This window comes from Oncorhynchus mykiss, chromosome 7, assembly GCF_057628025.1.
Source record: "Oncorhynchus mykiss isolate SJ-2025 chromosome 7, ASM5762802v1, whole genome shotgun sequence".
NCBI lineage: Eukaryota > Metazoa > Chordata > Actinopteri > Salmoniformes > Salmonidae > Oncorhynchus > Oncorhynchus mykiss.
The window spans coordinates 66039388-66052239 of NC_143028.1; the positions used below are offsets into that span (position 1 = coordinate 66039388).

Sequence of the window (12852 nt, forward strand, 5' to 3'; positions counted from 1 at the left end):
CAGTAAGTTTTTATGTAAGTTGTTTGGATAGTGGCCTAAACCTCGGAGGTTACTAAAACTGCTGTATCGTTTGATAGGTAGAATATATTTCTGTTCTGATTTAACATTTTAATAGCAGAGAAGTAGACCTTCATACCTTTTCCAACAGTTGGGAAAGTGGTAAAAATAGCTGATTTGTGTCAAAAGTCACATTGTTTACTAGTTGTCTAATTCTTCGAATGTGCTCCCCAAGTTCTATAATTAAGCAATAAGGCCTGACGAGGTGTGATATATTGGCCAGTATACCACGCCTAAGGGCTGTTCTTACACACAATGCAAAGTGGAGTGCCTGGATACAGCCCTTAGCAGTGGCATATTGGCCATATACGACAAACCCCAGAGTTGTCTTATTGCTATTTTAAACCAGTTTCCAACATGAATATAACAGTAAACAAGTAGTTTTGCATCATACTCGTGATATATTGTCTGATATACACACAGCCAATCAGCATCCAGGACCCAAACTACCTGGTTTATAATTAGACATTTCTGAAAGTTCCATGGCAGTTTATTCAACAGTGGGAAGTTAGCTTAATGAAAGTAGTTGATTTGTAGAAGTTTTTCTGATCTGATTTCAGATTTGAACAAAATAGAATGAGAACAAGAATTCATATGCTCTTTTTTGTCTAAGATGTTGGGAAGGTGGTTAAAAAAGGTTAAAGTTGAGAGAAAAAATTGTTGACTTGATTACTAAAACAGCTGAATAGTTTTTTTTCAGGTGATTACTGATCAATTCATTTAAACAATTATTATTAGTAGGTTTTATCTGTTATTTTTGTACTTATGTATTGTATATCGTTTTTGTGGTGTGGTTTTCATATTAGCCTTTGGGCTTTCAACAACACCTGCACACCGTTTTCTTTATTTTATATCAGTATTGTTGTCTATCACTTGTTTTCTTTGGTGCAAATAAATACAAATAAAAATAAATTGGTAGAAGATATTTCAGTTCTGATTTCAGATTTGAACAGCAGAGAAGTAGACTAAAGCCTGATTCAGATTCAACAGACAACATGGTTTTACTCAGTTTTATAACATTTGCTTTGAACACTCTATTTTTAGAACGTCTCATGTCGGCTGCTTGATTTTCCCAAATTGAACATGTCAAATCTTAGCTAAAGACTTGCGACGAGACGGATCCATTTAGCCAATCAGAGAACAGTGCGCTGACATTTTGTCTGTGTAGACAAGCAGCTAGCAAGCCAAGCAGACAGCTAGCTAGCTCTTTTGCTGCAGTAATCGCTAGCTTGCTGATATTTCTCTGTCAAGTTACAAAGTGTGCCATGTTTCTGGTGCATGTATTTAATGATACTCGTTTGCTACAACAAGTGCCAACTTGTTTCAAAGCTTCACCACTTCATTGTAAAAATAGTCACATTATAGTGGAATTGTTCTCAAACATGCATCTCATGTTTTTGATCTGAATGTTTTTAGTCAGCTGTCCTACAACAGACAATTCCAAAACGAGCTAATTTTGTCTTGTCTCATCTCTCCTTCTGTCGGCTGTTGTATCTGAACCGGACTTAAGATTTCATTCGCACTACGTTTTTGTCTAAGTTGTTGGGAAAGTGGTCAAAGTAGCTGATTTGTGTCAAAAGTCACATTGTTTACATTAAAGTGGATTAGGATTTTTTGGATTACAAAAAGGTTAATAGTTTAAAAGGTATTAACGGTATCAAAACTATTCCACACCAGTCTGTATGTTTTAAAGTTTGAATGGTGTTTCTAGCTTAAACAGTGTAAAAGGAGTAGTGATACAAATAATAACTTTAATAAAATGTCAGAAATAAGTACAAGATTTAAAGTGTGACTGCTGAAGCAAGTCACATAAAAAATATCATTGATAGGAGTTTTTCCTTACCACCTGACCTGACTTGGAAGTAATTCTGGTCAAGTCTCTTTTCACAGCTGCCATGGAGCGCCATGAGTCTTGCAAATAAGACTACTCTGGGCCTTAGTTATAGAGTATAAATACTGTATGGGCCTGAAGTTTTGCTGGTCAAGTCACATGGTCAGGAAAAACTCCTGGCCCTATGGCACATGATCTAAGACAATGGTAGCCAGTATGTGGCGTAGTAGACCCACTCCCTGTACTGGAGTGAGCCAGTCAGGCTGATTGTAGTGTACTAACCCTGTACTGGAGTGAGCCAGTCAGGCTGATTGTAGTGTACTAACCCTGTACTTGAGTGAGCCAGTCAGGCTGCATGTAGTGCTCTGAGGAGATGGTGAGTGTGTTGAGAAACACCAGGATGATCACCAGCCAATAGAAAGGCACCGATTTAACTGCCAACCGGCACTTCCTGCGGCAGAACCTGTTCCAGCGACGCCAGCGCCGACTGTGAGACAGGAAGTAAAAAGGAGACCAGTAGGGGAGGTTTTCATTGAAGAGGGGGGGGATCGATGGTTAGAGGGGGGTTAGGAAGTATATAAAGAGGTGGTGTAGGCAGGCACTGTGTTCAAAGAATATTAGAAGAAAACTTGGGAAAGAGAAGTCAATGAACTTTGAAAGAACTTTGGGACAGGGAGAGAGCAGCATAGCATGCAGTATCAATCAAAAAGTATAAAAACACTGCACAAGGCTCCAGCACCTCCAGTTCCTCGCGATGCCCCAGATTATATGCTGACATGTTTAAAGGGGAGTTGGAGTTGATTTATTACCTGCAGACTCATTAAAGCTGACTCCAGAGAACATAACAGCACATACAGTAGAGAAACCTAAAGCAAGCATTTATCTACAGAAATAACAGACGTCACTACTTCATGCAGAAAAATAAAACTTTTACTGTACAGACTGCTGCTGCATGCGTCAAGCAAGGACACATGTGAGGTAAGGTGATTTTACTGACCTGAACTTTGACTTTGAAATTTTTTGACTGGAAAAATCAAAACGTTTATAATAGATGTCAGTTTAGCTTGCTGACTGCAGGATATTCATAAATGTTGTACAAAGCCACATATCCTATGTGCAACATGAGTGGTCAACCAAACAAATGTATTTATTAAAGCTTGTTTTACACCAGCAGTTGTCCAGACAGGATAGATAGAGGATAGATAAAGAAAGATAAAGCACACAATAGTTCACTCAGGGGTTGTGTTTCTGTAAAGAATGTGGTAGTTTCTATGATATCGCAGGTTGTGTTCTATGGTACGGAACTGCAGATGTGGTTCTAGTCTGGGGGAGTTCTCACCAAAAAGGTCCACAGCACGGTGTCTTCACCTCATCCTCGGCCACGTTCTCTGTGTTCACCGACTCCGTCTCACTGGCTGGCATACTCGCTGCAGTGGCAAACAGAGTACTCATCATACACACATACAGAACCCCATGTACAACACACCGTACATGTCACACACACACCTCAACCGTACAGTACACATTCAGACCCACGGTCCCACATCCCAGAGAAAATAAACCTCATTCATCAAAGAAAGAAAGAACGGTCAGCATCACTGCAGGAATTTCTAAGAAATCCCTTTTCTCAACAACAAAAAAACACAACACAAATTCGGTTCCAAAGGACAACACCTCCCAAAACCAAATCCATGTGCAACAGAATAGACAGAAGAAAGTCTGTAAAGTGGGAAGATAGAAAAACAAGAAAGAAAGAAACCACTATAGGGTTTGTGTTTATTTTATATCCCCTGGAAAGTATGACAATGTGATAGGATATCTCTTCATCATAATAACTACTGGCTTCTAGTACCTTATTAACTTACTATGAATTAATAAACTAGCTGCCATCATAAGTGTTACTAGTACGGTCATTGTAATCATCACTATGACTTAAGGTAATGAGTTAGAGATGTAGGAACAGAGGGGAGTTAGAGGACGGGACAGCTGCTATGTCTGAGGGCTCTCTGATGCAGTGGAGGAGTACAGGATGAAGAAAGAGGATGCTCCTTTAAACAACCATATTAGACAAAAAAATAAGGTATTACTTTAAAATATTAGACACAAAACACTAGATACAAAAATATTAGACTTAAAACACTAACACCTTTCGGCACTGACTTTTTCCACATTGTTTTACTTTACATCCGTATTCTAAAATTGACTATTTTTTTTCTTTCTCCTCATCAATCTACACATAATACCCCATAATAACAAACCCAAAACAGTTTTTTTGATTTTTGCTCATTTATAAAAGTAAATAAGTAAGTATTCAGACCCTTGACTCAGTACTTTGTTGAAGCACCTATGGTAGCGATTACAGCATCAAGTATTTCTGGGTATGACACTATAAGCTTGTATTTGGGGAGTTTCTTCTATTATTCTCTGCAGATCCTCTCATGGTCCCTCAGGTTGGATGGGGAGCGTTGCTACACAGCTATTTTCAGGACTTTCCTGAGCTGTTAGATCGGGTTCAAGTCTGGGCTCTGGCTGGGACACTCAAGGATATTCAGAGACTTGTCCCGAAGCCACTCATACGTTGTCTTAGCTGTGTGCGCTTAGGGTCCTTGTCATGTTGGATGGTGAACCTTCGCAGGTTTTCATCAAGGATCTCTCTGTACTTTGCTCTGTTCATCTTTGCCTCGATCCTGACGAGTCTCCCAGTCCCTGTCGCTGAAAAATGGCCACTCTACCATAAATGCCAGATTGGTGGAGTGCTGCAGAGATGGTTGTCCTTCTTAAAGGTTCTCCCATCTCCATAGAAGAGAGTGACTATCAGGTTCTTGGTCACCTCCCTGACCAAGGCCCTTCTCCCCTGATTGCTCAGTTTGGCTGGGCAGCCAGCTCTAGGTGGTTCCAAACTTCTTCCATTTAAGAATGATGGAGGCACTGTGTTCTTGGGGAACTTCAATGCTGCAGAATTGTTTTGGTTCCCTTCCCCAGATATGTGCCTCGACACAATCCTGTCTCGGAGCTCTCGACAATTCCTTCAACCTCATGGCTTGTTTGTTTTTTATATATATATTTTTTAAATAACCTTTATTTAACTAGGCAAGTCAGTTAAGAACAAATTCTTATTTACAATGATGGCCTACCAGGGAACAGTGGGTTAACTGCCTTTTTCAGGGGCATAATGACAGGTTTTTACCTTGTCAGCTCTGGGATTCGATCCAGCAACCTTTCGGTTACTGGCCCCTTTCGGTTACTGGCCTCTGGTTTTTGCTCTGACATGCACTGTCAACTGTGGGACCTTATATAGACATATCTGTCCCTGTCCAATCAATTGAATTTACCACAGGTGGATTCCAATAAAGTTGTAGAAACATCTCACGGATGCACTTGAGCTCAATTTCGAGTCTCATAAAGGGTCTTAATACTTATGTAAATAAGGTATTTCTGTTTATATTTTTAATACATACATTTTCAAAATCCTGTTTTCACTTTATCATTATGGGGTATTGTGTGTAGATTTCTCAGGAATTTAGTTTATTTAATCAATTTTAGAATAAGGCTGTAACGTCACAAAATGTGGAAAAAGTAAAGCGGTCTGAATACTTTCCGAAGGTACTGTACTACTCTAAAATATTAGACTCTTAAAAATATTCTCTAAATACTTTGGGAGAAATTCTGTAATATGAGAAGACTGCTGCTATGACTGTGTGAAAAGAAACAAAGCTACAACTTTTATGTGAGACCACAGCCTGTTTGTGCGAGGTTACGAGGTTTGTGTGAAAGCGTTCTCTTTGACTCTTGAGTCCTTTGACAGCTCTCTCTCTCTTTCTCAATACTGCTGACTGCTGGATGTAGTGATCTTGGTTTAGCCCCGTTTTTCTATTCACACTGAGCCCCTAGCCTAGCTGATTTAACCGGGCTGCGCATGGAGAGAGAGAGAGAGGGAGAGAAGTTGAGTGCCTGGTATCAACCAGAGCAGTATGTATCCCTATTATGCTGCCTGGTGCTCCTCATGTGACTCCACTCACAGGGGATGAGAGAGTCTGGGCTCATTGAGTCAGAAACAGCAGGAGTTGGCCTGCAGGGAGAGGCTTTATCAAACACAGAAAGAACACAAAAGGAAAAGCAAGACCGAAAGGATAGTGATGCTCAAACAGAATGGTCAATCACAATAGCAAAGCACAAGTAGGGTGATTAGGCTGCACACATTATGCTACAGACATTAGGCTGCAGACATTAGGCTACAGACATTAGGCTGCCAACATTAGGCTGCAGACATTAGGCTGCAGACATTATGCTGCCAACATTAGGCTGCAGACATTAGGCTGCCAACATTAGGCTGCCGACATTAGGCTGCAGACATTAGGCTGCAGACATTAGGCTGCCGACATTAGGCTGCCGACATTAGGCTGCCAACATTAGGCTGCCGACATTAGGCTGCAGACATTAGGCTGCCGACATTAGGCTGCAGACATTAGGCTGCCAACATTAGGCTGCCGACATTAGGCTGCCAACATTAGGCTGCAGACATTAGGCTGCAGACATTAGGCTGCCAACATTAGGCTGCAGACATTAGGCTGCCGACATTAGGCTGCCGACATTAGGCTGCCGACATTAGGCTGCAGACATTAGGCTGCCGACATTAGGCTGCCGACATTAGGCTGCCGACATTAGGCTGCAGACATTAGGCTGCCAACATTATGCTGCCAACATTAGGCTGCAGACATTAGGCTGCCGACATTAGGCTGCAGACATTAGGCTGCCGACATTAGGCTGCAGACATTAGGCTGCCGACATTAGGCTGCAGACATTAGGCTGCAGACATTAGGCTGCCAACATTATGCTGCCAACATTATGCTGCCAACATTAGGCTGCCGACATTAGGCTGCCAACATTATGCTGCAGACATTAGGCTGCCAGCATTAGGCTGCAGACATTAGGCTGCCGACATTAGGCTGCAGACATTAGGCTGCAGACATTAGGCTGCAGACATTAGGCTGCAGACATTAGGCTGCCGACATTATGCTGCCAACATTAGGCTGCCGACATTAGGCTGCCGACATTAGGCTGCCAACATTAGGCTGCCGACATTAGGCTGCCGACATTATGCTACAGACATTAGGCTGCCGACATTAGGCTGCAGACATTAGGCTGCCAACATTAGGCTGCAGACATTAGGCTGCCGACATTAGGGTGCCAACATTAGGCTGCAGACATTAGGCTGCCGACATTAGGCTGCCGACATTAGGCTGCAGACATTAGGCTGCCAACATTAGGCTGCCAACATTAGGCTGCAGACATTAGGCTGCCGACATTAGGCTGCAGACATTAGGCTGCCAACATTATGCTACAGACATTAGGCTGCAGACATTAGGCTGCCAACATTAGGCTGCAGACATTAGGCTGCAGACATTAGGCTGCCGACATTAGGCTGCAGACATTAGGCAGCCAACATTATGCTACAGACATTAGGCTGCAGACATTAGGCTGCCGACATTAGGCTGCCAACATTATGCTACAGACATTATGCTGCCAACATTAGGCTGCCAACATTATGCTGCCAACATTAGGCTGCCGACATTAGGCTGCAGACATTAGGCTGCCAACATTATGCTACAGACATTAGGCTGCCGACATTAGGCTGCCGACATTAGGCTGCAGACATTAGGCTACAGACATTAGGCTGCCGACATTAGGCTGCAGACATTAGGCTGCAGACATTAGGCTGCCGACATTAGGCTGCAGACATTAGGCTGCCGACATTAGGCTGCCGACATTAGGCTGCAGACATTATGCTGCAGACATTAGGCTGCCGACATTAGGCTGCAGACATTAGGCTGCCGACATTAGGCTGCAGACATTAGGCTGCCGACATTAGGCTGCAGACATTAGGCTGCCGACATTAGGCTGCCGACATTAGGCTGCAGACATTAGGCTGCCAACATTAGGCTGCAGACATTAGGCTGCCGACATTAGGCTGCAGACATTAGGCTGCCGACATTAGGCTGCCGACATTAGGCTGCAGACATTATGCTGCCAACATTATGCTACAGACATTAGGCTGCCGACATTAGGCTGCCGACATTAGGCTGCAGACATTAGGCTGCCGACATTAGGCTGCCGACATTAGGCTGCCGACATTATGCTGCCGACATTAGGCTGCAGACATTAGGCTGCAGACATTAGGCTGCAGACATTAGGCTGCCGACATTAGGCTGCAGACATTAGGCTGCAGACATTAGGCTGCAGACATTAGGCTGCAGACATTAGGCTGCCGACATTAGGCTGCAGACATTAGGCTGCCGACATTAGGCTGCCGACATTAGGCTGCCGACATTAGGCTGCAGACATTATGCTGCCAACATTAGGCTGCAGACATTAGGCTGCCGACATTAGGCTGCCTACATTAGGCTGCAGACATTAGGCTGCCGACATTAGGCTGCCGACATTAGGCTGCAGACATTAGGCTGCCGACATTAGGCTGCCGACATTAGGCTGCAGACATTAGGCTGCCGACATTAGGCTGCAGACATTAGGCTGCCGACATTAGGCTGCCGACATTAGGCTGCCAACATTAGGCTGCCGACATTAGGCTGCAGACACACAGAGGTGTACACACAGACATACCCAAACAAACAAATACATACACAAACACACAAGCTCACGCTAGCACGCGCAATCACCCACCCACACACAAGCTTGCTCACGCATACACGCACACGCAGACTTTTTCAATGTGGAAGGGAAAACCAGGGGATTTACCATGAGTGTCGGAGGACTGGCTGAACCACCCAAACCTGCTTCCTTTCTTCTTCTCTGTGAGGTCAGCCAGAGTCACCCCTTCATGTTTAATGCATGCAAGCCCATGCATTCAGACAGCAGACGGCACAGCAGAGAAACATGGGGAGGAGAATGGGCCTCTATCAAGATAGGTTAGAGCAGCACAGTAACAATGCACCACAACAACAACAACCGTAACAGCAACAATAATAGTAGGGTCGTTCCACCAATTCGGTGCCTTTCGAAAAGTGTAACTTGGTAAAAAAAAAACATTTGATTTCACCTACTTATGTTCAACTTCATAAAAACACATCTCAATGAGATAGTAAGTGGCTATTAAGGGCCAAATAAAGTAACAGGTTTAAATCTGTTCAGCCATAACTCCTGTTGTACTCCTGTTGTGACTGGGGGAATGGAAGCTTGTTGTGTGCAACTGGGAGGGTCAATAGAATGCAAGGAAATACATTGTTAAAACATTTCTAGCCTGTCTATGGGTGACTAGGGTTGACTTTTTATGTTTGACCTGCTTATTTTCACACCACAAAACACCTGAAAATGGCCAAAAAGAGCAGAACCAGCTCACTTGCTTTTCAGTATGATTTTACTATTAGATGTTCAATGAATTTAGGATGAAATTATTATTTTTTTACTAATAGTTTCACCCATATTAAAAACGAGATTTCAGTTCACGTAACAGGGTTGACCTTAAAATGAGGGACATATGTAAATTAAACACAAATTACATGACATAAATAATAATCTTCAGAAATGACATTGTCAAAGCAACAAAATAACAAGAGCTTTACGATGATAGTGTAACTTTTGGGATTAAGTGGGTTAAAATCTTTCTAGAAGTGGCACAGGGTTGATGAAGGGACATATCAAAATCTTTAATTTTACAAGCATTTAGCAAGCCATTATTCAAATATAAAATCTGATTGATTAAATTCTCAATGTGGTCTATATTAAAGGGCACATCATTTAATATATCAGGTTTTTAAAACTCAATATTTGTGCACAATTTCTACTTAAAGGCACTCTTTTCGTGGAACGACCCAGTACAGCTGGCAACAGCGACACTGACTGACAACACCAACACCACTGACACCAGTAGCATGGACTGTGGTAGACACTGAAGAGGAGCAGAAGAGGAAGATGGACAACTGTTAGTCACATGACAGGAAGCTAGCACCTGCAGGCCGGAGGGGAGGGGCGGGGTCATACAGAACAGTACAGCTCTAGAGCCTATACCTACATGCTGCAATGCAAATGAACAGCATTCACATGCACACTGAGTGTACAAAACATTAAGAACACCTTCCTAAAAGCGTTCCAAAGGGATGCTGGCCCATGTTGACTCCAATGCTTCCCACAGTTGTGTCAAGTTGGCAGGATGTCCTTTAGGTGGTGGACTATTCTTGATACACACACAAACTGTTGAGCATGAAAAACTCAGCAGCATTGCAGCTCTTGACACAAACCGGTGCGCCTGGCACCTACTACCATACCCCGTTCAAAGGCACTTAAATATTTTGTCTTGTCCATTCCCCCTCTGAATGACACACATACACAATCCATGTCTCAATTGTCCCAAGACTAACTTGTCTCCTTCCCTTCATCTACACTGATTTAAGTGGATTTAACAAGTGACATCAATAAGGGATCATAGCTTTGACCTGGATTTTACCTGGAATTATACTTTTTTTTAATACTTTTTAGTTTGAAAAAAAGGCATTTCACTGTACTTGTGCATGTGACATTAAAACTTATTCACCTGGTCAGTCAATTGCATGGAAATAGCAGGTGTTCTTGATGTTTTGTACACTCAGTGTATATGTTACTATACAGTCTCTCATGTCATGCCCGGGTACGGTGATAGACACAGAAAAGCCAGGGTGATGCATTTCACAAGTTGGCATCGCCGAGGGATCCATGTTATTATAACCACTGACCTTTAACCCCAACCTTCAGCCTAGTGTCAAGCATTCTGAGCACTAGAAAGATCTCTTCTGAAACCCCTACATACTGAAGATGCTACTCCTACGATACATATCTCCTATCATGTTACTATCCAGTTACTAGTTATGTTAACGGTGTATAAATGGAGGCAGTGGTGATAATCCTGTGGTAATCCTTTACTTGCTTTAGTATTCTATACTTGACTATACTTTACTATATTTGACTATACTTTACTATAATTTAATATACATTACCTTACTTGGTTTGAAGTTTCAATTACTAAATCCCCATCCCTCCAGGATTTCACAGAGATTTTTTGTGATATTTGCGGGTAAAAATACTTGATTTTGCTGCAGCAATTCTGACATTTTGTTTGGGAAAATGTAATGATTTTGTCCAATTTGTAAGGAAAATGCAATGACGAGGCAAACACTTTGATGACGCATGGCTTGATTGAACCATATTCTGCGGTAAATGTGTGGTGATTGGTTGAACTTGCGAGCCCTCTTTTTGTTCTGGGGAGATGGGTCAGTTATATGCGATAATATTGCGATGATTTATTGTTTATGCGGCAATACTGCAGTGATTGGTCAAATTTGCAAGCCCTCGCATAATATGCAGGGAACTGATGATTTTGCAAAAACAATTGTGATAACAGCATAGCAGAATCCTGGAGGGACTGAAATACAGTTATTGACAATAGAACGATAAATGTCTAAGTAAAACAGTATATTTTGAAGCATGGCAGAGATGCTTGACTAAATCGACATACTTGGTAAACACGAGAGGGACAGGGACCATACTGAAACTCTGGAGTTTGGAGAGAATACAGGAGAGATGTGGCTTTAAAGTAAATCAGTGAAAGAGGTTGTGATTCTAATCTAGAGCTCAGTACTTTCTAGGGGAAGGAGACTGGAGACTGAGAGATAGTGTAGTGGTATAGTGCTGCTCTCTGGTTCATAGGAAGGGATGGTGACGAGAAATATACTGTACTAAAGCTGTATGGAAGGGCAGTAACAGTATATGGTTGACAGGTAGGGAGGGTACAGTACTAACGCTGTATGGAAGGAAGGGCAGTAACAGTATCTGGTTGACAGGTAGGGAGGGTACAGTACTAAAGCTGTATGGAAGGGCAGTAACAGTATATGGTTGACAGGTAGGGAGGGTACAGTACTAAAGCTGTATAGAAGGGCAGTAACAGGATATGGTTGACAGGTAGGGAGGGTACAGTACTAACGCTGTATGGAAGGAAGGGCAGTAACAGTATCTGGTTGACAGGTAGGGAGGGTACAGTACTAAAGCTGTATGGAGGGGCAGTAACAGTATCTGGTTGACAGGTAGGGAGGGTACAGCACTAAAGCTGTATGGAGGGGCAGTAACAGTATCTGGTTGACAGGTAGGGAGGGTACAGTACTAACGATGTATGGAAGGGCAGTAACAGTATCTGGTTGACAGGTAGGGAGGGTACAGTACTAAAGCTGTATGGAAGGGCAGTAACAGTATATGGTTGACAGGTAGGGAGGGTACAGTACTAAAGCTGTATAGAAGGGCAGTAACAGTATCTGGTTGACAGGTAGGGAGGGTACAGTACTAAAGCTGTATGGAAGGGCAGTAACAGGATATGGTTGACAGGTAGGGAGGGTACAGTACTAAAGCTGTATAGAAGGGCAGTAACAGTATATGGTTGACAGGTAGGGAGGGTACAGTACTAAAGCTGTATGGAAGGGCAGTAACAGTATATGGTTGACAGGTAGGGAGGGTACAGTACTAAAGCTGTATGGAGGGGCAGTAACAGTATATGGTTGACAGGTAGGGAGGGTACAGTACTAACGATGTATGGAAGGAAGGGCAGTAACAGTATCTGGTTGACAGGTAGGGAGGGTACAGTACTAAAGCTGTATGGAAGGAAGGGCAGTAACAGTATCTGGTTGACAGGTAGGGAGGGTACAGTACTAAAGCTGTATGGAGGGGCAGTAACAGTATATGGTTGACAGGTAGGGAGGGTACAGTACTAAAGCTGTATGGAGGGGCAGTAACAGGATATGGTTGACAGGTAGGGAGGGTACAGTACTAAAGCTGTATGGAAGGGCAGTAACAGTATCTGGTTGACAGGTAGGGAGGGTACAGTACTAAAGCTGTATGGAAGGGCAGTAACAGTATATGGTTGACAGGTAGGGAGGGTACAGCACTAAAGCTGTATGGAAGGAAGGGCAGTAACAGTATCTGGTTGACAG

The 12852-nt window shown here is 42.8% G+C and overlaps 1 protein-coding gene across 1 annotated transcript in view; it reads right to left on the reverse strand.

The window, feature by feature from the left end:
- LOC100135991 (calcium channel, voltage-dependent, L type, alpha 1D subunit, a) overlaps window positions 1–12852 on the reverse strand; it is a gene marked incomplete at its 5' end in the record, with an annotated part of 126826 nt that overhangs the window by 51268 nt on the left and 62706 nt on the right. The window contains 3 exon segments of the mRNA NM_001124328.1: window positions 2215–2375; window positions 3228–3315; window positions 8642–8719. Coding sequence (NP_001117800.1) covers window positions 2215–2375; window positions 3228–3315; window positions 8642–8719 — 327 coding nt within the window.